The following is a 25,531-nucleotide window of genomic DNA, read 5'->3' as shown; positions in this document are numbered from 1 at the left end:
AAAGGGAAGTTCTTCTGTTCTGCTGTTTCCGTTTAAGTTCCCGCCAAGAGGCGATGGCTGGGAGGCTGTGACTCCTTGCAAAGTCCTTCTCTAACCCAGCAGAGGGCACTAAGAGGCCTTATTATGCAAAGGAGGAGGGCAGGAGCAGAAGAAGGGGGTGGGACAGCTTTCAGCTCAGGTTGTTCTTCTTATTTTAAATTTGTTATTGATTTATCATAAACACTTGTACAAGATAAGACATAACCACCATACATGGAGCATCTCCAGTATAAAAAATAAATTACAGAGCTGCAGTTACATATAGCCAAGTTTTTAAGATGCCCAAGCATAACGAGGAGTGAGTCGTAGGAGGAGCACTTATACGACTCTCCCTTTTATGTAATAAGAAATGGAGACCGGTTTGCATCAAAACTGCATCACTGGGCTTGACCCCAGACTGCATGTCTTATGTCTGGCCAGGCGTTCAGCTAAAGACGTGTTCCACACACTGGTTAACCATTCTTCCTGCAGAGGAACTGTAGGTGATTTCCAGCATGTTTCTCAAGAACATACTGGACTTTACGTCCTGAGGATACAAGAGGGGCCCTGCCCAATTAGATGCGTGGTCCGTCTAGTCCAGCATTCTGCTTCAATGCAGCAGCTAGCTAAATGCCCATGGAGGTCCACAAGCATGGCGTGAGAGCGGCAGCGTTAGCTACTGCTGCTGATGCACAGTAACCGCCTCTGATCCTGAGGATAGCTTGCAGCCATCGTGACCAGTAGCCACCAATAGCCTGTCTCTCCATGCATTTACTTAAAACCTTTTATAAGCCATCTTCAGCTAGAGGCCCATCTTGTGGCAGTGAGTACCATCAGCAAACGGTGTGGTGTGAAGAAAGACTTCCTTTTCTAACAACAGCAGCAAGAATACTCATCACGAAGTATTGGAAGACACAAGATTTACCCACCCGGGAAGAATGGCAGATGAAGCTGATGGACTATATGGAATTGGCGGAAATGACTGGCAGAATTCGAGACCAGGGAGAAGAGTTGGTGGAAGAAGACTGGAAAAAGTTTAAAGACTATTTACAGAAATACTGTAAAATTAATGAATCTTAGAAAAATGTTGGAATGAAATTATATGGCTTTAGTAGAAATGTTACAAGGAATTAAGTATAAATTAATAGAGTATTAAAGGAAAAAATAAGGTTAGAATGTGTTAAGACAATTATAGGATAGAAAACAGAGTAAGATGGAAAGGAATTGCTGAAACAATTAACAGAAGTGGAATACAAAAAGGGAGGTGGGAGGAGGTCGTGGAAATAAGTGAATGAAAGATAAGATATTGAAATTGTTTGATTCATTTTAAACTGTTTTTGTTTTGTTTTGTTAGTTTAATGTATTTAATGTGTTTTATGTGTCAATGTTATGTAGTGTTTTTTCATTGTATTGTATTGTATTGTTTTTGTAGTGTTTAAATTGTTAGAAAAGTAATAAATATTAATTTAAAAAAGAAAGAAAGAAAGACTTCCTTTTCTCTGCCCTGAACTTTCTGCCATTCATTTTCACAAGGTGCCCCCCCCCCCCCCAGTTCTGGAATTATGGGAAAGGGAGAAAAACTTCCCCCCACCTGGCACATATCATTCTCATGACCCTCCACCGTGTCCTCCCTTTAGTTGCATACTTGTAAATAAAGTAAATGTTGTCAAATGTAGGCCGGCACATGCCTTACACTGAGGCAGATCCTTGGGTCGATCCATCTAGCTCAGGGTTGTTCCTGTTGGAAAAACAAGCCTTAACAGAAGAGGCTGGCCCTTCTCTCCCAGGCTCCCGGCTTGTTTACCGGTGACCTCCCTGGCTGCAATCCCCGCAGGTCCAGGGTAGATCTCAATAGGTGACATTTCCCAGCGTGGGATTAATGCACACCCACTTCTCCCCCTTCGCAGGGGAAAGAAGAGTAGTCAGAAAGTCCTTTTACACCATGTTTATTTCTGACCGTACAAGCCTACAAGAAAACACGTCCGATCACTTCAGACTCCTTCAAGCAAGTCACTAAGACTTCCTTTACAAACACAACAGGAAAATCTCATATTACACACTGAGTAAATTCCGGTCAATCGCCCTGTGAACTGACTGTAACATTGTTTCCCACAGTCAGCCCCATCAAGTGATGTTTTCACCGAGCTGGTTTGCAGCTGCGTTGCATTCATATCGTAACAGTTCCCACAGACTGGCAGCAACTCTCTAGGATTTCAGAGCAAAGGCTCCCCCTTAGCCTACCTGGAGATGCCGGTGGGGACAGTGGCATAACGTGGGTTGCCAGTGCACGGGGCAAGGCAAGTATCATCAGTACTGTCCACTGATAGGCTGGAACAAAGGGCAATAGCTCGATGACCTACCTGAGTGGCAGCTGTGGCGTCCTGTGAGCAGCAGGCATGGTGGAAAGCGGAATGGGGGATTTGTCAGGAGCAGGTATCTTTCTAAAGCCCATGCAGAGGGCACCCTAGCAACCGACTGTCACCCAAATCCGCTCCTTAGTCCGCCCACACGAACATGGGGGGATTTTCCGTGTGGTGGGGAGGGTACACTCTTTTTTATTTTTGCTTTCTCTTTTTTTTTCCTTTTGAAATTTTGTGCCCCTATGAATTTTGCACCCAGGGCAACTGCCCCTGTGATTTCACCCATTGCTTGGGGACTGAATCTCAGACCTTCTGTGGTTAAAGCTCATGCTGTACCACTGATGTACAGCCCCTCCTCAAATCTCCAGGACTTCCTCACTGAAAGGAAACTCAAATCAGCCATTTTTTAAAAGAATAACACTTGAATCTTTGAATCTCCTTGATTTTATATTTCACTTTTATTCCAAAGTGTTCATCACATCAAGACCCAACATAGGGTCAGGAATTAACAAAACAGAAAATATGTACAGGACAGAGTTCCACCAATGTACATGTATAGACATATTTGTGTTTGTCTTTTAAAATGAAAAAGCAAACCCAGTCACATATAATTCTGTATATATATATATAGATAGATATATGATACAAATGTACATTATTGGTTTTGGGTTTTTACAACATCCCACATTTCAACAATGTGTGAATTCATAAAAAGGTTCAGAAGATTCAATCCTGTTACTTAGTCGTAGATAATTCTACGTGGAGTGACAGCCCCACCTCCTATCAAATGATGGGGAAGTGGCACATTTTTAATTTGAAGAAGAAAGAAGAATGAGAAAGAGGAGGAGGAAGCACAGATCTCCATGGCCTGACCAACCCATTCTTGTTCAGAACAAAGTCTGGGACAGGATCATGGAGAAATGAGCAACCTCCCTTACAAAATCACTGGCTTTTTAAAGGAAAAAACAGCTAGATAGTGATCAGTATTTATAGCTATAAACATTTATGTTCTGTACCATCATCTAGACCACTATGTCTCCTCTACCACAACACACACGCTGTTGAAATATAGGACACTGCCTTATACTAAGTCCATCTACCTCAGTATTGTCTACACTGACTGGCAGCAGATCTCCAGGGTTTTGGGCAGGGATTCTTTCCAATCCCTACCTGGAGATACCAGGAATTGAACCTAGGGCTTCCTGCATGCAAAGCAGATGCTCTACCACAGAGCTACAGCCCCTCCTCACTTGAGGGTGGTCAAAGGAAAGTTTGGGATTCTAAAAAAAATTATTCCAAATAGCTCACACTGTGATCATGTATATAATGGCAGATCCTGCTGTGACAGGAAATGCGTTGGTCCTACGAGAACAGATGGGATCATGTTATATGGGGGGTTGTTGTTTTTAAACTGGAACAACAACCAAAGAAAGAATGAAAGGAAGAAAGAAAGAGGATTTTGCTGAAAGCCAGAAAGAAACATTTAGAGAGGACAGAGACAGTGAGACCCAGATTTCCAATAAAATGATTTAAAATGAATTCAGCTACAAACATCTGCTGCCATCCACAAGATCACCTCTAGATCAACAAGCCTGTACTACCAGGCTGCAAATTTTTAATTTGCCCCATTGCTCTAGCTGAGAGCAAATAACAGATCGTGGTACACAGATAATAATTCAGGAGAACAGCCATATTTCCTTCTTGGCAAGGCTCCCATCATCCCCAGCTGGTATACTCAGGGATAATGGGAGTTGTGTTCCAAAACATCTGGAGGGCATCAGAGTTGTTTTCATTATTATTATAATTTTATTATTATTATCAAATGCTACTCGATCTTTGCAATAGGTGCAACGCAGGAAATCTCTGTCAGGTCTGACACTCAGCCCAACCCGGGAAATGGATGAGATGGGTGCTTAACTGGTAGAGGTGGAACTAGAAATGGCTAGTTCTCCCTGGGCAGTTGCGAGAAACTTAGAAACCTAATAATATCAACAGTCAGAGCAGCAGCAAGAACAACAGCCCCTTTAGAACTGGGCTAGTTGAATCTGAATTTTAAGACTCCTCTGTGAACAGAAATGTGATTTGTAAGACAACAGGAGCGAAGAACAAGCAAAGAAACAAAAAAGGAAGTAAAATGTCACATCACCAGCCATTGGCCCTTACTATAGTAGGTTCAAGTACCACCTACACGTTCTGTTCTCTGGGGTGGGGGCAGATTAGAAGAGGAGGAATCCCCATATCACGCGCAAACTGGCTCCGCAAGTGCTTCGTTCCAACTCTGCGTTGAATGGCGATTGGGAGCAGCCTGGCGCTAGGCCCTGCCTTGAATTTCTTAGTAAATTACATACAAGATTACTCACTACGAGTGAATACGGTAACGTATGTAAGTCCACTTACAATGGTCCTTCCCTTAGCTCTGATATCGGTTATCTTAGCTTCGATGTCTCAGAATCAATATATATATGTATATATGTATATTTGCTTTTGTTTTTTTTTTTTTGTCAAAAAAGACAACAAAAACAACAAAGTCTTTCTTCCAAAAACCCCATCCCGGGATGCTGGGTTGAATACATCCTCTTGTTTCATCATTACGGGTTTCGTCAGAAGAAGGTCCTTGGGATATGACAATATGCCATACTCGGAGAAGTAAGTCACAGACTTATTTCAAAACGAAGGGTCACTTTCGCTTCCATCTGTGGGAGAAGGGAACAAAGGAAAGACGTGGTTGGTTAGTGGACAGGAAAACCTCCCTCGAGACTATCCTGACATACTTTCAGAATCATATTTGAAAAGCCCAGGGGCTAGAAACCCATTTTCAAAATATTCTCAGGGGATGGGATTTTGCACCAAAATAAAATTGTGTAACGTGGTCACAGAAGAACCAGAGTATTGACAGTGCTGACTCCCTACCTGGCAATTATTGCTAAGTTGTGGCTTTACTTTATTTGACTTTTGCCACAATCAAAGGAAGAGGCCTTTGACATAGTCAAGCCATTGGCCTATCATCTAAACCAGGTTTCCCCAAACTTCGATCTCCAGCTATTTTTGGACTACGGCCTCCATCATCCCTGACCACTGGTGCTGCTAGCTAGGGATGGTGGGGGTTGTAGTCCAAAAACAGCTGGAGACCCAAGTTTGGGAAACCCTGGAAACTGAATAGCAGCAGGTCTCCAGGGTTTCAGACAGGAGTCTTTCCAAACTCTACCAGAAGAGACCCCTTCTGCATGCAAAGAAGGTGCTCTGCCAGTGAACTGCAGCCTTTCCCTAAGCTACACAGTTGCCCCCTCCCAAGCCTGATCCCCAGTCTTACCTTCATGGAAGCCTTCTTGCATGTGGCTCTGGAGTTGATACAACTCATCTAACCCATCACAGGGAGAGTTTGAGGCACGTGTCTCAAAGGCTGTTTCATAGGAGGCCAGTTCTTCCAAAAAGCATCGCTCTTCTGGAGGCAGGTCCATGCTGGGAGAGGCAGCCAAGGCCCCTTGGTTACTATCTTCGGTGTCCAAGCCGATTGGACTACTGACATTCCCACCGCAGAACTGGTGGTGAGGGCACCTCACACCCGCCCCACCTTTCTCAAACAGAGAGGTGGACAGGTCTTGGAGAAGGGTCTCGAGAGCATCCTCTTCTAAGAGGTCTTCCTCTGGGCAGGCCAATAAGGAGAAGTCAATGCTCCTCCAGTTCTTGGAAGGCTGGAAGTCCAGGCACAGTTCGGGGCCAGCGCCCAGTGCAGAATCGCCGAGGGTGACATAGCTGCTCTTGACGAGCTCTCTGGGAGCAACAGAGCTGAAAGCCTCAGCCAGGCTGCTGATCTGCTTTGCCAGGAGTTCGATCTCACCCTTCTCTTTTTCAGAATATCTGAAGAATGTCTGCTTGATGGGCGAGGCCTCTGGAGTCAGGATCCCCTCGGGCACCATGGGCACATCGATATAGAGGGGACCTCTGATCTCAGGCAAGGTCATGACGGTACAGTCCCCATTACCAGGGCTGTCCGGGGTAGGTGGTAGCTTCTCATAGAGAGCACTGCATTGGTCCTGGGTGTAGAACAGCTCAGAGGTGGTGGTGGTAGGAACAGTGGTGGCAGGAGCGGCGGCAGCGGCGGCAGCAGGCGGGGTAGTGGTCACAGGAGGCAAGGCAGTAGGGATGGCGCTTGGAGCGTAAGTCTCCTGGGCTCCAAAGAGAAAGGCACAGCCCTGGTGTGGGGTATATGGAGGGGTGCAGACAAAGTCTTTGGAGGAGGAGCCGCTAAGGTTGTCTCGTCTTAAGGTCTGTTCGTAGTCTGTCGGGAAGACCACATAGCTGAATGCTGGGCCTTTGTCGAGTAGGCTGAGGCTGGAGCCTGGGGTGGGCTCCTCCACGGAGGAGATATTTCTAGGCTCCGCCTCCTCCTGGGGCAGACTAGAAGCGCTGGTCTCTGTGAAGGCAGAGGGGCATTCTGCTCCACCAGTGGTGCCGAAGTCAAATGACGGCGCAAGAATGGTGCTGGTCGGGGTGGCAGCTACAGGTGTGAAGACTTGGTCAGGGCTGGAAAGTTGCCCCGGAGAGAGGAGGCCTTCCAGGAAAGCTGGTGCACTTCCGAGGACATAGGCCACCTGGGTTTCTTCTGCTGAGAGCTGCTGCTTGAGAGACCAGGCTTCAGAATCACTGTGAAAAGCAAAGGAAGGGGGAGTGAGATGAGCACCCAGGGGAACCCCAGCTTCAACAAAGCAGAGATAATAACTGCACTTGACACATTCATCCCTGTCTCTCTTTTCTTTCTTGCTTTTTTGCTTCTGAAACCCAATGAATTCTTAATGTACAAATGACAATAACCTTTTAAAAACAAAGGCCTTATTCCCAGCCACCAGTTCCTTCTGATCCTGTACCGCTGCTTGATCCTGAGCACATTTTATTTATTCTACTCCTGCGGCTTATTTTTGTTACTATTCACCCAGAAGCAACTTCCATGGCTTGTACCCAATGTTCGGCATACTCAGAGCCTACCTATTTAAATTAATGGTGGTGAGTAATGTAGGGCCAGTCATTTAAATAGATGGCCTTTAAAAATATATATAAAGGCAAATTCATTGGGTGCCATTAAGGGATACAAACAGATCGACCATGAGGCACCGTCCATCAGAGAAGCAGTGGCAGTGCTGAATACACCTTGCACTGTTGTGGCCTTTCTTATTCCCAACTTGCTGGGCTTAGTAAAGTCTTTTAACAATCCTAGGCACATCCCCCTCCCTGCCTGTGCTTCCTCGAGGACCAAAAGTTGCCCTTTAGATGGCACATGAACACTCCTGCTTGTGGCCTACAGAAGGCAAGAAGTGATGGAAGGGAAGTCTCAACATTTCTACCCACTACTAAACTGATTAAGAAGCAAGGTAGGTCTCAGAGCCACCCACCTACAGCCAGAGACAAGTCTCTTGGTATTTACCTGATTATATAGTTGTGGGAGGTGATAGGAACATCAGCATTCTCCATGTGGAGCAGTGAATAGGTCCATATCCAATCCTTGCCATCTTTGGTTTGGAGCCGAACAACCATTTCAGCTTGAGTTTCACTTGTGTCACCCACTGGGGAAAAGGAGCACATCAGAAAAGATTAGATCAATGGTCCCATCCAAGGAAACAACTCTGCAAATCAGCAAATGTGGTGGGAAACTTGGGCAATAGAAGGAACAAGATACTTACACAGCCTGTAATGCTGGGTTGACGCATGGCTGAGATCTTCTGGATGAATCAGGCTATACCATGACTTGCAAAACAGCTCACTTTTCTCAAAGCCCAAATGGAAGATCACACTAGAAAACAGCAAAGTTGGGAAGAGAGAGATGAGCACTTTGGATTGTAATGGTTTATATTGCTCAACTAAAAGAGTTCACCACCCACCACCCCTTGCTAGACAGGCAGCTCCCATTGTCAACATTGTGGCTCTCACTAGTCAATTCAAGGCCCTTCCTCAAACTTTTCCAATCCCCTCCAAGGTCCCAAGATTCCCTATTCCCAGAACACGTGCTCACCTTTCAGAGATGTCCACAATGGCCAAGTCTTTTGTGTGGCAACTCTCAAAATAAGTCAAGAAGAAAGAATTCTGGCTGATTCTGGGCTTGGGGTCCAGAGGAGTGCAGAAAGCAGTGAATACAGGATTAGTGGACCAGTAAGAGCCAGGTGGGGGCTGGTGGAACCTCCCTCGGATAAGGACCAGCTTGTTCCCGGAACTTTGCCGCCGGATTGTCTTGGATGTGTTGAAATGGCAGCGGAAAAGTCGGCCTGGAGTTTTTGTAAAAAGTAAATAAAAGAACATTGATGAGTTAGAGGAGCCACAGAAATATCACCCAGTTGGCACAGTCACACTGTTAAGCCAATCTCAATCATAAAACATGAGACAGTTCTACTCTCATTGGCTCTGAGGTCCAGGCAAGTTATTGTCATTTCTACATGGCATTGCATTTCTAGGCTTCAGTGTTGAACTTTTTGGGGGGAAGCAATGGGGTTTGAACATTTCTGGATCAAGCCCTGAGCCAGGGATGGGCAATTTTCAGCCCTCCAGTTCTTGATGAACTACAACTCTCATCATTCTCACCATTGGGCATGCTTCTTGAGGCTTATGGGAGTTTGAGTCCAGCAGCATTTGGGGGTGGGGCTTACAGGTTCCCTATCCCTCCTCTAAGACCCAAAGTGCAGGTGCTTGCTCAGCTACTATATGCACTCTCACTTCTGCTATTCTTTCACATGCTCTAGGGCTAAGTGAATATTATGAAAAGAAGGTTTCTTGCTTGAATTAAGTCCTGCTGGGCATCATCTATTCTAGGACTTGCAGGCCAACTTTTAATCTGCCGTCTCTCTACTTTAGAGTCATTGCACAGCTACATTTCCTCCTCCTCCTCACATGTCACTGAGCACAATTTCACAAAGGGATACCTACTTGTATCTATTGGAGAGGTCAATGCCAGCTGGTTCCTCATCACAAAGTGATCTGCTGGATCAATGATGTCATAGATGCTGTCTCCTTGGGCAACCAAATCCACCTGCAGGATAGAGAATCAGATGAGGTTTAGATATCTGGTTTCATATTAAGCACTATAAAATGCTGCTAGCACCACAAAGTTCCCAGTGTCCAACAGATATTCATGGTCAGATAAATAAGTGATACCATCACATCAGGGAATAATTATGAAGGCTAGAAATTATCTGTTTATACTATAAGGGGCATAAGATTAATTTTAGGGCTACCAAGGCCTAAAGGAATTAAAAGGAATTTATGTAACTAAAAGATTGTTGCTTAACTAAGTACCTATTCCAAGGATTATTCAATCTCCCCATTTTACAGCAAAGGCATTTCCCTTTCCACCCACAAGCTGATCAGATACATACCATAGAGTGCCCCAGATGTTCAGCAACATTCTCCGACACATAGATGAGTTTGCCTTCTCCAGTGAATGCCAGAAGGAAGCCTGGAAGCGTCTGCATAAAATCTTCCAAGTCCTGGGAAGAAAGAAAGCTCTCCAACCCTTCTAGAGTTGTTCCTGTTGAGGAAGAAGAGAAGGGAAAATCGGTTATTTTGGTAAGCACAAACATAATTTTTATTTAAACAACAGCGACAACCCTTTTAGCTCTTTGCATCAGATTTTTAGCTGCGGCTGAGGCTAGGATTTCAGCACCGGGGACAGCAACTGTTGCTGCCCTGCCTCCGCAAAGCTCGCCCTGGCTGTTTCAGGACCACGGACAGCAGCTCCCCGTATCTCTTCTCATAAGAGACATTGGTGCTTCAGCACCACGGAGAGAGACCTGTTGAGTCCTACCATCCCGAAGGGGGACGAAGGAAAGACGCTGGACCCAAGACCCAACTTCAGGTGTCCCCGCACCCACCCCGCATCCTTGCACTTCCTGGATTCCCCCCGAACCTCGGGATCTTTCTGAATCTGTCAGGCAGTTAGTTACCTTTGGAGAAGAATATGGATTTCCGCGTGTAGATGCACGCCAAGGACATGATGTGGAGGTACGATAGCCGCAGCTTATCCCCTTCCGCGATGGGCAACAGGTCTTTCAGGTTCCTGATCTCTGCATTGATCTGGTCCCGCCGCGCCTTGGAGGCTCCCTTCGTGGACCGATACATCTCGGCTGCCGAAGCTCCTTGCGGCTAGCGCTCCTCCGTCTCCTCTCCTCCTCTTCTCTGGTCTCTCTCTCTCTCTGTCTCTCCGGTGTCTGCCTGTGGATCTGTTTGAGAACCACTGCCTGCCTCTCATCTTTTATAGGCTGTCGGGAGTGTGGGCACTGGCATGCTAAGGAAAGTGGGGCGGGAAGATTTGTTCAGATCAATGGATGGACACGGCTGCAGAGTCCTCCCCCTCCCTTTCTTGGGCTTGGGGGAACCCTACGTCACTGGCTCCTGAATGACGCGGTGAGGAAGGGGGGGAGTGGGGGAGGCAGCCAAAGAAACGCTGCACCGAATTAGGAGATGAAGCAGAGACGTTTCTGTTGGAATCACACCTCGGCAGCGTCTGAGCCCAACGCCTTCTCTCCTCTGTTCCTCCCTTCCCTCCAGCTCAGACTTAGATATTCACTCTGGCGCTGGAGTCTCGCTTTTCTTTCTTCCCTTCTCACGAAAAGGACTTGCTGTCTCAACTCTTTCACAGGCTTTCATTTTATTCTGGCTTTCGAAACTTCCCTTCCATATTTTTCCCTTCCCTTTGTGTTTCTTTCTGGGTTTCCTTTCTCAAAACCATTTGCCATGCATTCTTTCCCCACTCACTCATTCATTGATTTGTTCATCCTTTCTTCCACCTTTCCCTGTTCACACATGCACAAAAAAAACCCCCAATGTACTTTTCCAATCTCTTCACTGCTGATCTAAAACAGAAAACCAGGGAGAAAAAGTGAGGTCAAAATCGTGGGCTTAGACCTGAATTGCATGAAAAGCAAGTTCAAAAAGGTGTGTTTGGGTTGTGCTTTCAGCCTGATTGTCTTTCATCTCTCTCTCTCTCTCTCTGTGTGTGTGTGTGTGTGTGTGTGTGTGTGTGTGTGCGCACGCTTATTTCTCTGAGTGTACATTTCGTTTTAGTGTCTTTAAGAAAATGTACCTTATGTGGTTTTTTACTAATTATAATGACAATAATAATACAAACATTGATCTGTGGGGGAATCATTTCAAGCTGTTTTGTTTTTCTTTTCTTTTCTTGCTCCCCCTGACTTTTTTTTCTTTGCCTAACATAATTCTCACTGTTTCGTTTTGGTTTTCTTTCCCATTTTCTTTTTAGTAAAGAAACCTTGTGCTAAGCACACCTTTATATAGGATTTCTCTCCAGGAATTCTGGCTTCTCTCCCATACAGCAATCACTAGTGGGTGAGTTTCTTTTCCTTTTCTTTTTTTGTTATAAAAAACTTCCTCAACAAATAAATAAGTCAGGTCTTAAATAACACCTTCTTATATGAAGGCCAAAAATAGACTTCGAGAAAGAAAAGAGAGTGGTGCCTTTTTTTGCTTCATGGTTGCCTGAGCAACGGACTGAAAAGTGACAGCTCTCTGTCTCCCATTTTGGGGTGGTTCTTTTTCTTTCTTTCTTTTCCTCCCCCACCCCAAGAGGTAACCTAAATTAGGTACCTTTCTTTTGCATAATCTCTCACTCCATATAAGGAAAAGAAGCTGATATGGTGGGAGGAGAGTAACTCTTTCTAGCCTGGATGCTTTTTCACCTGTTCTGCTCAGGGATAGCGCTTGCAAGCTGTCCTTCCTTGGGGCTGGATCCTCTGCTTCAGGAAGAAAACCCATTGGGGCTGCGTCTCGAAGGGGTCCCTGTGTTTGTGTGTTTTGTTTGAATCTTCTTCGATTCAGTGCTTTTTGTTTAAAAAAGACAGAGGAAAGCACAACTGAAACAGGCTCAGTCATGGTGGCTCCAGGAAACAGGATTTTCACTGTTATGCAATGATAGCTTTCTGCAATGCAGACAGCCTGTTTATGCAATCCAGTTAACCAGAGACAACAACTCCTGAAAAGTTCTTTCAAACTCTGTTGGATTTTTACATGTTCAATGTATAGTGTGTCTGGAAGGGTGGAGGTGGAGGGTGCATGTTTAATCAGAGGCTGAAATGACCTGAAAGAAATTTCATAAGTATCAGCAAGATCAAAGACCCATTGGCTCCTTCCCTTCCCAGGATAAGTGATCACAGTAGTGATCACTTACCAGTAGATCATTTCTCAGGAGTGACAAGGGGCATTACTTCTCAAGTGCAAAGCTGTCTGGAGGGCAGGGTTCCTTAGAGAGCCACGGTGACTTGCGGATAACTTAGGGAACTCAGCTTGCTTGACATTTTTTGGCTGCAAAACAGGAGCTGTTGGCTCGGGTTAGCAGCCCTGGGTGGAAAAATGCTGGATCCCTTGAAATCTGTATGGCTGGGCTGGGGAACCTTTTCCAGCCCAATTCCTTTTGTGTGGCCATATGCCAAAGGGAAGCACCAGAGGCAAAATATGGCAGAGCAGCAAACATGAACTCTACCAGGGTACAGTAGACTACCTGCTCTCTACACAAACACACACACATACACATGCTCCATTTGACCCTCCATCCATCCATCCAGGCAGGCAAGAGGAATTGGTGCAAATTTAATAACATTATAGCCAGGCCAAAACTCACAAAGGGTGTGTGGAGCTCGATCAGTGAGTCATGTGACCTGGGGAAGGACTGTGACCCGGGGAAAACCCTGATGGCCAGACAGAGAGGCCTGGAGGGTCACATTCAGCACCCCCACCTCTGGGCCTAAGGTTCCCCTCCCCTGCTGTGTGAGGTGACTTCATCTCCATGGCAGCCTGGATCTCTCTAAGAGCCTTAAGGGCTAAGTATCAACAATAATAATATAATAATAATAATTTATTATTTATACCCCGTCCATCTGGCTGGGCTTCCCCAGCCACATCCCAACAAGTGGGATGATAACCAGTGGCTTTAGGGCAGAAGCCCAGTAAAGTATATCCTGTGAGGATCATGAATAGGAAGCACACTTAGGCTTTGCTAGGCTGTTGGGGAGGGGGGCTCTTCATTCTTCCTTTAATTTGCTAATGTATATACCCAGAAAGTAAACAGCTGCCTTGTTTTGGGGTTGGCCTCATTTTGCTTCCAAACCAATAGGGCAATGTCAGGTGGACAAATGTCTAAGTAGGTACAACAATGGGGACCAGCACCAAAATGTGGCCACGTGAAGTGCTATTGTTTGGGGTTTCAGCCAGCCATGCCTCCTCCAGGTTACTCCATTCCATCCCTTCCCCCAATTCCCCATCCTCTACCCGCTCCCTCAACCACCATTCTGTGCCCAGTAAGAGGACTCAGCCCTCTCACTGGGCTTTTGAGTCATCCCCTTAGAAGGGGGTTCCCCATCTCAAGAAGAGGGGGTTGTCCTTCTGCAAACTTTGGTGTTCTCCCAAGCCTGCTTGAGACCCACACCTGGAGAAGGAGTTTGCCATTAGTATTGTTGCATGCCACCCCAATCCCCAAGGGGTGCGAAATTCCAGGGGTTGCAGATGCTTACCCAGGGTTCGTGTTTACTTTGGAATGAGGGATAGTGGAGACTGTGGTGTCTTTATGATATATGGTTTTCTTTACACATATATACAACCTGATTGAGGGGCTCACAGCATTAACACCCCAAAGGGTCTTGTTTCTTCCATCGCCGCAGCCCTGGATTCAAAGGGGGAAAGTCAAGAATGAAAGAGAAAGAGAGAAAGGAGAGAAAGAGGAGGGGGGAAACAAGGGAAGGGGAAAGCTTTTAAAAAATGGAAAGGAGGAAAGGATATAGGATATGAATCCACTGTGTTCTTTCAATGTTCATTTAGATACACAGTGTTATAAATAGGCCCTGGGAGTCCCTGGCTTTTCACTGTGGGATTTTGCTGCTAGCATCCTGTTTCCTCAAGATGGGTCTTTTCCACAGCTCTACAGCTGGGATCCCCTCCTGACGCAGCCCTGAGCTTGAGTGGGAAGGACTTGGGAGAGCAGAGAGAGTCTGTGGATGCAGGCAAGTGTGTCAGAGCCCTGGATGAGAGGAAGTAGTGTCTGTCTGCAATGGAAAAGCATCTACTCCTGTAGGAGAAACTGAGCCTCCTGGGTGCTTAACCCACAAGGAATCTAAGGTTGCGCCTGCACACATTTAAAGCACATTCCCCACAAAATAATTATGAAAACTGTACTTTGTTAAGAGTGCTGGGAATTGTAGCTCTGTGGGGGATAAACGACAGTCCTCAGGATTCAGGGAGGTGAGGGATGTGCTTTGAACAGATGTATGGTGCATATTCTGGCTGCATTCAGACAGTTCTTTATTAATTTCCCTCAATGTTTCCCTATCTGATCATTTCCACATTTTAAGTGATATTTCACATGGTGCAAAAGTCATTTCTGTACCTATATATCTGCTTAAGCTGCAAGTGCAAATTGTATTTGCCATAGTTACCTGCATATTTTTTATGTATGGGCTGTAGGTGCAAGTTATAGGCACAATAGTCACCTATCAGGTGATCTCAGCTAATACACTTATGCACTCAGACGGAGCCACTGACTTAGCGGGTGTACCACAGCAGCTGATGGCCCTGAGATTTAACTTGCACCTTGAGACTTCCAAGAATGATCCCCACAAATACTTTTTATTTTTATTCCCCTCCAATCTGTCCTAAATAGGATCATACCATATATGCCATTGCAATATTGGCAGGTGTATATTTTGTCCTATTCCTATCAAATCTGTGCACGCTGGGTCAATGTTCAGTATGTCCAGCCCACCATAACTCCAAAATCTCTTTCCTGGCTAGTTACCACCAATTCAAACCCCATCAGAGAAGTTGCGGGTCTTTGCTGCATGGTACATCACACTTAGGAGGAATTCACTCTAGACATTTAAGGCAGAATGGGTATTATTTGTTCACTCACTTTCCATAGGACAGCATCATCCCATTTCTGTCACCCTGCCACTTCTTTCATCTTTTTTCATGACTTTCTCCAGTGAGTGTCCAGTATTGACTGCACTGACTGGCAGCGGCTGTCAAGCAGGATCTTTTCAAAGACCTGCAGGGAGATGCCAGGGACTAAACTTGGGTGCTGTGGCTCAAGCCTCTCCAGGCCTTTGACCCAGAAGCCCTACCCTGGGCTGCACATACGAACTGGGTCAGGCGAGGAAGAGCTCCCTCACTGCATGCAAAAGGTCCCAGGTTCAACCCCTCCTATCTCCAGGGAGGACTGGGAAACAAAGACTTGGCCTGAAACTCTTGAGAGATGCCGCTCATCTTCTTTTCCGCTGCTCCGGAGGGAAGGACATGAAGCAACGGATCCAAATTCCAAGAAAGGAAATTCTGCCTAAAGGCATGGCCAAACTTGGCCCTCCAGATGTTTTGGGATTACAGTTCCTATCATCCCTGACCACTGGTCCTGTTAGCTAGGGATAATGGGAGTTGTAGTCCCCAAACATCTGGAGGGCCAAGTTTGGCCATGCCTGGAACCTTAGGAATAACATTGTGACGGTAAGAGATGTTTGACAGTGGGAACGGACTCCCTCAGAAGCCGGCGGACTCTCCTTCACTGGCGGTTTTTAAGCAGAGGTTGGATGGCCATTTGTCATGGATGCTTTGGCTGAGATTCCTGCACTGCAGAAGGTTGGATTAGATGGCCTGCGGGGTCCCTTCCGGTCCTACAGTTCTATGATTCTACTGAGTGAGATAGACCCAAGGGTCTGCTGCCTGGTGGCAAATGCTCCAGCAACCCAGACAGCTGCCCACTCCCACCCTGGCTTGCCTTCTTACTTGCAACCAGCCCAGGGACTGGTCCTGCCTGCCTGCCAGCTTCCTCCTCCTGGGTCTCAATTTCCCCTATTCGGAAATCAGCAGGGAGGAGGATAGGGACAAAGCCTTTGCCTCTCATTGGCTCTAGCGCCACCTACTGACGGGCTCCCTTCCTCCCAACAAGTCCTAATGGGCTCCACCCACCACTAGCTCCGACTTTATATTAGGCCACTTCCTATGTTTTTATGCTACAAAGCCCCAAACACTTTTTTGGGGGGGGGGTGCTCATATATAACCAGGACTCGCCTTGAGCACAAATGCTGGGTGAAATTATGCCCGGTGGCAAGGCTGTTTTGCTTTGTCCCTAACCCCAGTTCCGGGTGGGGGTGTGCGCGCGCGGCGTGGGAGGGGAAAAGAAAAGGGGGAAGTCCCAGCAAGGCGGAGGAGAGTCTGCCTAAAAGGGTGGCAGACATGCAGTCCGATTTGCTAACAGCTTAGCCTAAATCTAAGTGAATCACATAGCATTGTGACAGTGACTCACTGCCCTGCTAGCATCCACTCTGTGGGGTTGGGGAGGGAAAGGGGAGAGGGGTTATGGTGAGGATTTGAGGTGGGGGGGGCGGTCTTGCCGATGACTGCAGAGCCACTCACCACCCCATTGCTTCCCAAAGCCTCCCCTCCTCATTCTTTCCCCCCACCCCACATACCTCCCGAGCACCCCTGCTCAGGTCTCTTAAGAACCTTCCTGGGCCTCGCCCCTCCCACCCTTCACCTCTCTGCTGCTAATTTGAGTTCTGAATCAAGAAGCTAAAAACAGCAACCCAGCGGCTAAATATAGCCAGCCTGGAGTGCGCACACACGCTGGCGCTCCTTTGCTTTGCAATTCAGAGCCTGTAATGCACAGTCCCTCTGCTGCAGCGTGTGGGGGCGGCCAACAGCGTCGCTCATCATTGCGAAGACTGCAGTGGGGGGAGAGGGAGGAAGGAAAGAGAGAGAGAGAGCAAAAGCGGGGGCGGAGGCATCCAAGCTGTACTTTTACCCCAATAAGGGATGATATAAATATCTTTTGGCTCAGAGAGCTGTTTGTAACAGAAATGGCATAGATGCATTCAGATACCCTGCCACCTATAAAGCAGGGGGCGGGGGGGGGAGGGAGAGGTGCTGAGCATGTATGTAAAAGGCAGCCTGCACATCATAGAATCATAAAGTCGGAAGGGACACTGAGGGTCATCTAGTCCAACCCCTTTGCGATGCGGGAATGTTCAGCTGTCCCATAGGGGATTGCGCCTGCAACCTTGGCGTTATCGGCACCATGCTCTAACCAACTGAGCTATAGGGCCAAATCATGCTTTGACAGGCTGGACAGATGTCTTTTCTTTCTTCTTTCTTTGGCAATCACTCACAGCCGAGTAAGATTGTCTTTCATAAACACGGTTTTAACAGTCCGTAAGTGACTGTGGAGGCCAATTCTGGATCCACACGTCCTTCCACAATGGGGACATAGGTTTCCCGGCGGGAGTTGACCATGATGAGGGTTTGCCAAGTGTGCCTTCCTCTTAGCACGTTTCACCCTTTCATCCTGATTTCCAGCATCTTCAAAGCCCATGACAACTTTGGTAAAGGCTTTGGAGTGCTCGCAGGCCAGTGTTTCCCATTGTCAGTTGTGCAGTTGTCCCAGTTGTGCAGGTTGCTGGCTGTAGGAGTGCCAGGGATGCTGTACCAGCACTGGACACTGCCCCCCACCGCCACGTGCATAGGATTGTAATGCAACCCCAAAGTGCTGCCTTATGCCACGTCTTGCTATTGGTCCATCAAGCTTAGTATTGCCAACACTGGCTGGCAATGGACCTGGGGGATTTCGGGCAGCAGGTGCTCCCAACACTACCTGGAAATGCCAAGGATCGATCCTGGCCCCTCTGTGTGTGTGCTGTGCTATGGTCTTTGCCCTAAGCAAAAAAAGAAGAAGTAAGTTTCTAGTCCTCAATGTCCTGGATGAAGGTCTGATCCAGTTTGTTATTTTCTACTCTAACTGGCAGCGGCTCTCCAGATTCTTGGGAAGAGAAAGTCTTCCCCACCAACCATTCCCTGACCATTTTTAAAAATAGGAGATGAGGACTGTCTGCATTGAAAGCAGGTGCTTCAGCAATGAACTAAAGACTGCAGTTTCCACTCATAATTTCCCTGCCAATGTTGGTGCCCTGCTCCCGTTGGAATGGTCTGAGAGGTAATCCATGGGGGTTCTCCTCTCCCGGGGGGAGAGGGGCAGAGCGAGTCTGCTAGGAGGCCAGGAGAAGAGGCCTTTCCTTTCTCCAGTGGTGGCGACTGAGCCATTGTGAATACGCCATGTTCTGGTGCTAGTCATTGCACAGGCAGTGACAGAAGAGGCCCATAGGGTCATATTATCTAATCCTCTGCCAGATCCTCCAGTGGAGGTTTTTAAGATGAGGATGAATGACCACCTATCAGGGATTGTTTCGCTGCGATTTCTGCATTGCAGGGGGTTGGACCAGGGGGTCTGTACAATTCTATGATTCTATGTAAAATCAAGGTGTAGACATGCAGTCTCCTTAGCTATTACTTAACGGGTTTTTTTTTAAAAAAAAACATGTGGTGACGCTCCCCTCCTTGCATAGCCAAGGAGAGTGTTCAAAACTTAAAATAAATTCAAAAGCAAACATTGTGAAAGGAGGCAGGAGGAGGAGGAGAGATTCCCAGGCCAAGAGTTCGAACCGTGCATCCTTGCGCCCAAAGCAGCAGCTGAATATTTCACTGACAAATTACTGGAGAGCACCAGGGCTTCTTTAATAGTAACAGCAAATGAATTGCCTCCTACCGTAGTGCAGTGGGGAATAAGAAAAGAAATCTCTCTGCTGAGTGTGTGTGTGTTTGTGTGCCTTCCTTATGTGTGGTAATGGAAGGCGATATTAATTAACAGAAAGGGGATGGGAAGAGGAAAAAGAGGGAAGACAGTGAAATCAATTATGAGGGGAAATGGGGGATAGAAATTGATTTATGGAAGGGAATTGAACTTAGTTATGCAGGAAAGGGTTGTGCAAATGTGTTCTTATTGCTGCTTAGTGAATTACACCAGTTACAAAGTGAGGAACTAATAATGCAGTTTCTTGATGAATCATTAAAAGGGTTAATAATACAACTGAGTATAGTACAGAAAAGGGATACTTTTCCGTGTGTGTTTTTCTTTGGCCACACCCATTTTGACACGCAGCCGCTAGGGGGCTGCCTCTAGGTCCGTGCACCCCTTGAGCCCCCAAAAGGTTAGGCACAGTGTGAAGGTGTTTGAGTGCAACAAGGGCCTTTGCAGCAACAGACCTACATCCGCCCATCACCGTGGGGTGGGAGCAGGGTGGAATCACTCCCTGCATATGTGGTGAGAAGCACCACATTGAAAGAAAAAATAACAGTCCCAGGGAATTTTGATAAAGAAAAGAGATTGAGTGAATACATATCATGAGTGTGAATTTGGTGTTAAAATTTGGTGCCCCGCCCTCAAAGCCTGAGAGCCAAATGCAGCCCTCTAGACTTCTCTCTCAAAACTTTGCAGAGGCTGTATCTGCTCAGCCACGTGTTCCCTCCTCAGGCTGCACCCCTCAACACCCCTTACTTTGCACCCTCCTTGAGTGGTTTTGCTGGCTTGAATATGTACAGAATTCAAGGGGTGTGTGTGTGTAAATCCTGCAGGCATGTTAACTTGAATAGGACAATACCTTTGTGTGTGTGGGGGGGGTGCCTCCAGACTGTCAACATTTTGCAGGAATCAAGTGCACACCATAAATTTAAAGTGGATTAATGCACTCTGTTTCTCTAAACCACAGAGCCTAGGACTTGCTGATCAGAAGGTCGGCGGTTCAAATCCCTGCGACGGGGTGAGCTCCCGTTGCTCGGTCCCTGCTCCTGCCAACCTAGCAGTTCAAAAGCACGTCAAAGTGCAAGTAGATAAATAGGTACCGCTCCGGCGGGAAGGTAAACGGTGTTTCTGTGCGCTGCTCTGGTTTGCAAGAAGCAGCTTAGTCATGCTGGCCACATGACCCGGAAGCTGTACGCCGGCTCCCTCGGCCAATAAAGAAAGATGAGTGCCGCAACCCCAGAGTCATCTGCGACTGGGCGTAACGGTCAGGGGTCACTTTACCTTTAATGCACTCTGTTTCTCTCCCTAATAAATTTACTTTAAACAACAACAACAATTACTACTACTACTCAGACTTTTTACAGTTAGGAAAGTGATAGGGAAATGCACTGCAAAGTGTGGATGGATAAAAAGTTAAGAGGAAGATGTGTAAGCACCATGCTAGCAAATGCAGGGCAGTTGCTCATTGTTGCATAAGTGCCCCGTTAACAAATCAGGACGAATGCTCACTAAAGAGCAGGCACTGTCTAACCTCTGTGAAAAAGAAACCAGGATGAATAAGCTAGGGTTGCCGTATTCCCCAAAGTGAAAATCCGGACAAAGTTAATGAGCTTTTTTCTGGCAGCCTGTCTGGAGAGAGCAAGGGTAGCATCGGCAAGGCTGGCACCAAGGGTTGACAACACCAGGCGTCTGCTAGCGCCCATATCCCAATAGTGGGCCCTTTACCCTGGAACTTGGCCCTCTCAAGCTAGCAAACAGTGAGGGAACTAAGGAGGAGTAACCCCTGCATCCCCTGTCCATCCCACCCCCTCTCTTCCTGGGAAGCGGGGTGGATTGGGCCCCAGAGAAATTGGACACTGAACAGGCAGCGACGGCAGAGAGGAGGTGGAAGAGGCAAGCATCTCATTCCCAGGCCCGAAAAAGATGGAACTGGCACCATGCACCACGTTTACACTGTGGTCATTCTGCTGTGTCGAACACACAAGAAGATTTTTGCACAGGAGTAGGGAACTTTTTCCAGACTGGGCAACTTTCTGAAGCCTACATGCCAGTGGCGGGCAGAGCCAGGAATGCTAATATTACCTTTATAAAAGTAGGCTTCTCTATACCCAATCACATGCTCCTCCCTGTCCTCCATCCCCACATTCAAGAGGCGTTCTCAGAACATCCCGGCCAGCCAGGCACAAACATTTGGGGTGCAGCATAGGGCCAGTGAGCGGTGTGGCCTAGCAAAAGCCCCCAGGACCAGATGCAAGGACTTGAGTCCCCCTTTCCCTGCTGCTAGGAAGGAGGCACCACTCAAGATTGAGCACATCACGCTGATCTTTTACCCTGGACAAGCCCTTAGCAATGGGGGAACCCGACACTGAAAATATCTCTGTGTCCAAGTTATCAGCCTCCTTGCTGCGCAGTGATTGGAAGCAAGGGGGGGGGCACAGATCCTGCCACATCTCGAATTTTACACAGCTGCTTCAAGGTTTGGGAGACACCTGAGCAAAGTGTCCTCTCAGTTTATTTGTTTGTTGAGATATATTTCCTCTTTGTTTGGGAAGGAGCACAGGGGAAAGGGGGGGGGGAGCAAGAGGCAAGGCTTCCATCCTATATCCTGTATCCCAGTTGCTGAATTGTTTGCTGTTGTTGGAGCAATGTGTTTTACAGTGCTCCTCACTGCCTATTTTAATTTCATTATTATTACCGAAGAGGCAAAAGCCCTTCTGATCCATTCTGGCAAAGTATCATCGCCGCTGTGCCAGCACTGAGGGAATTGGCTGCTGCAATGTGTATTAATTTAGTCTAGGAAACGGGCTGCGGGGCAGGGAGAAAAGGAAATAATAAATTCAGTGATGGGCAAAGAGGAATAGAGGAGGAAGAGGAACATTCCAGGGGTTGACACCTTGTTACATAAAATAGCCCCCTCACTGGCACGGCCTTTAATCTGTTGCTTTTAATAACCCAGGAGAACAAGCTATTTATATTCTTCCACCTAGCCAGGACAAAAAAAATAAATGTAAAGTGGAGGGATGGAAGCCATCTAGAAAAAAATATGTGTTTTTCAATCATGTTTTCAACAGGGAGATTGCATACAACAGAGGCATTTGGAGAGAGAAGCAGAGGAGGAGAGAGAAACCAATTATCTGGGCCTATATTTGGGTCACTCGTATGTCCGGATGTGAAAATGGCTATCGTCATGGGGGTCCTTTTGCCGAACTGTCTTTGCCCCTCACTACTGCTGGCCTCGTGACCCACATATGAAATCTGTGTCTGATAGTGGGAGAAACTGTAAGGCTATCCAACCCAACCCTCTTCCGGAAATCAGGACAGTTCTCCTATTAGCTCCTGCCCCATAGCTGCCTAATTTCCAATATGATTTGGGCTCAAATCCCTGCAAGGTGTTGCTGTTGTTTCCCTAATACCAGCTATGTAGAGACCAGGCAGTGTTGCTCAGAAGAGACTGGGGGGGGGGGGGGCGGTGTGGCACTCTGCACGTGCTTAGTTCAATCCTGTTCTTTCCCATGATCCAATGATGAGCTTTCGCACATGAAAGATAATAATAATAATAATCTGGCTGGATTTCCCAAGATGCAGATCTGATCATCACAACCCAGCCTACCATCAAAATGCTTTTACAAGCTGAGTCAGATGAAATACAGGAATAACCCACCAACCCTATGGTCCACAGGAAAAGGCCCAAAAATGTTCCCATTTTGTGTAGACCCCCCCGCCATGCCCCCTTGTACTTTGCTGTGGTTCTGAAATCTATTTATATTTCATCCCACCTACCCACTTCATTGCCTTCTCTCCCCCCCCATCTCCTTTTGCAAGGTGGGGGCCAGAAAGAGTGTGAGGAGCGTATTGGAGCTTGATCCCCCGTCTTCATCGAAAATATCTCAGCCGTTGCCATGGTGACCCACCCACGGCTTCACCAAAAAGGACAAGGAGCTTCACAAGAGAGGGAGGGAGGGAGGGAGAAGCAGCTTTTTATAGAAAGAAGTATGTGTATCTGATGGGTTGGGGGAAGCAAACCTGAAGAGGGGGGTTCAAGGCCCCCCCACCAGAAAGAGTTTAGGGTTCACAGCGTTCCTGTCAACAAGGCCTGTGTATGTTCCCTGTGAGGGAGGAAAAATTTGGGCCCACCGGTGATGAAAATACACGGTTCCTCTCAACTGATGTAGAATTTTACACAGAGACTGACTCCCCCCCAAGCTGCGCTGTGGTAGCTTTCAACATCAGCACGGGACAGGCAGAAATCCAACAGGTGCTGCATCTTCCAACTCAGGGGGGAACGTTGCATGTTGCAGCTGCTACCTGTCACATCACTGTTCAGATGGGTTGCCAGTTTGCTGGCAGGTTTGACTTACGTAAGGTGCTCGTGCTAGTATTTGAAGGCCTAAACGACTTAGGGTCCAAATATCAGAAAGACAGCCTCCTTCCCTACAGACCCTGTTGGGTGCTGAGATAAACCAGGCACCTTTCTTGGGAGCTCCGCCACCCACAGAAGTTGGAAGGAAGGTGGCCACAGCCCAGAACGGAGCATTGTCTTGTGACATGTCCTATAGCCTGTGGACTTTAGGTTTTTTTCTCATCTAAAAGGGAAGGCAAACCTGAACAGCTGAGCATGCTCAACTAACTGACTTGTAAGAGAGAGGAAAACGTAAAACCAGCAAGAAAAGAGGGTATGCAATGGAATATCTTGGGAAAGGGAATGACTGGCACACCCCACTGCAGTGTTTCGTTGCAGGTCACGCTTCTCGCCTCTAACAGTAAAGATGGTTGTCATTAAGTGGGTGCCATTTTTTCAGTACCACCACAATTCTTTATTTAGGCTGGTTCCCACATACATATTACCTTACTTATAGAGCTCTCCTATGAAGGAGAGTTCTCCATCTTCCAAGGTAGTTTGTTGCTCTGTAGCTTTGATTACTCAACTAGCAGCTGAATGTATGAATAGCCTCCACTGAAGTTTGAGTTTGGGCTTGAAACCTGAATAAATGTTATTCAAGAGACTTATATCCTGCCTTTTTTTCTCCTTTGTAAATGATATCTAAAGCAGCTGGATTTTGGCTATGTACCCCCCACCCCTTTAAAACACATTCGAAGCACATTATTTCCCTCAAAGAATTCTGGGCACTGTAGTTTACCCCTCACAAACTACAGTACCCAGAATTATTTGTGGGCAGAAATGTGCTTTTACAGCATGTTCACAGTCTTAGGACGAAAAACAAATATGAAGATAAACTATTAAATCATTAAGTCTATGCATTCAGCAGAATGAGTCCATTCAGAACGAACCTGTTAAGATAAAATAAATAAATGGATCCCAACATTGACAACAACAACAACGGTGGTAATAATAATAATAATAATAATAATAATAATAATAATAATAATAATTTCAAACAACAACAGTGGTTATTATTATTATTATTATTATTTCAGATATTTAAAATCTAGCATTTTGAAAATAAAGCTCAGCTTTCAGCTCAGTCTTCTCCTCACTGTGCAAGTCTTCCACTAACAGGGAAGCCATAACACAGCTGTATGCAGAGCAGGTGGTCAAAAAGATTATTCCCTTGGTAGTCTTCTTTTTTAAATTTAAAATCTCAGGACGGATATACTGCTTTATGCTATCTCACACTCAATGCCCCTGCTTTGCACACCAAGTATTTTTGCCTGGTTGGAATGTGTCCTTGAACTCCAATCTTTTTTTTATTTTTTATTTTACACAATTTGTATACTACTTAATCGTCAGTACTTCTACTTGCTTTACATAAGATGCAATAATTATGCCATGCAATAATTATGCCTCTTAGTTGCCTGGATGGAGGATAGAGACAGGTATGTGAGTGAAAGTAGCCTACTGCACAAAGATAAAATTCACACCCATTACTCCTCCTACTTCTGCATCTGACCTCACCATTGGCCCAAAGCCAATCCCCAGAAGGTTGCCAAGAAGGGTATGTAGCCCTCAGGTCCTAAAAGAGTTCTGCAACCCTGCGCTACAACCTGGTTCCATTGCAAAGTGAGTATAACTCTATTCTGAGTTCTGGGGCTGGGAGTGGAATAGCTTACACCACTGCGAAACCAACAATAATTGTTGCTTCCACATCAGGGGAAGGTTCCTTAAACCGCAGCTATCCAACAGCACTGGAACAAATTTAGAACAGTTTCTGACCTCTTCGAATGGTTCCAAGTTCTCACTGCTCAGAGAGACTGCTCCTGTTCAGAAGGTGCTGTGCAAAAGACTTGCTGCCTGCTGTCCAATGCCACCTCTTCGATTTTCTCTTTCCCAGCATCCCTAATTGGCTGGTTGGAGCTTTACTGTGAAAGACTTCAAGCAAGGATTTATAAGAACCTGCAAGAAACCCATTCCACCTGGCCTGCTGCCCTTACTAAGCCTCTGAGAGAGCCAATAGCTTTTTCTCTCTCTCCTCGAAGACATGGTTAATGGTTTCGTTCTGCAAAGAAATGTGACATTATTTTATATCAATTCTGAGAATGTCCAACTAAAACAAAAATATTGTTAAAAGTAAAACAAATGTCTTGTATA

The 25,531-nt window shown here is 46.5% G+C and overlaps 1 protein-coding gene and 1 long non-coding RNA gene across 2 annotated transcripts; one reads left to right on the top strand and one right to left on the bottom strand.

Moving 5' to 3' along the window:
• Positions 1 to 4,855: 4,855 nt before the first annotated feature.
• NPAS4 (neuronal PAS domain protein 4) lies at positions 4,856 to 10,622 on the bottom strand. Its single transcript, XM_080985965.1, has 8 exons — positions 10,304 to 10,622; positions 9,737 to 9,888; positions 9,288 to 9,390; positions 8,383 to 8,632; positions 8,054 to 8,163; positions 7,798 to 7,936; positions 5,689 to 7,022; positions 4,856 to 5,071 (listed from the first exon to the last, which is right to left on the bottom strand). Exons 1-8 carry the CDS (start codon positions 10,476 to 10,478, stop codon positions 5,043 to 5,045), a joined length of 2,292 nt encoding a protein of 763 aa, XP_080842091.1. The 5' UTR covers positions 10,479 to 10,622; the 3' UTR covers positions 4,856 to 5,042.
• A 178-nt stretch (positions 10,623 to 10,800) lies between these two features.
• On the top strand, positions 10,801 to 25,531 carry LOC308465480. The gene is made up of 3 exons (XR_013980471.1): positions 10,801 to 11,294; positions 11,620 to 11,705; positions 25,275 to 25,531. It is a non-coding gene; the product is annotated as an uncharacterized lncRNA (long non-coding RNA).

Source organism: Podarcis pityusensis (assembly GCF_964106645.2).
Source record: "Podarcis pityusensis genome assembly, chromosome: 16".
In the NCBI taxonomy this organism is placed as follows: domain Eukaryota; kingdom Metazoa; phylum Chordata; class Lepidosauria; order Squamata; family Lacertidae; genus Podarcis; species Podarcis pityusensis.
The sequence above is the reverse complement of the archived record's forward strand: the minus strand, read 5'-3'. Positions and strand labels throughout refer to the sequence as shown.

Coding starts and splice junctions, on each gene's coding strand:
- NPAS4 (XM_080985965.1), bottom strand. CDS start 10,478: ATGTATCGGTCCACGAAGGGAGCCTCCAAGGCGCGGCGGGACCAGATC. Junction 7,937..8,053: donor AACCCAGCATTACAGGCTGT/GTAAGTATCTTG, acceptor CCTTTTCCCCAG/TGGGTGACACAAGTGAAACT. Junction 7,023..7,797: donor TCCCACAACTATATAATCAG/GTAAATACCAAG, acceptor TGCTTTTCACAG/TGATTCTGAAGCCTGGTCTC.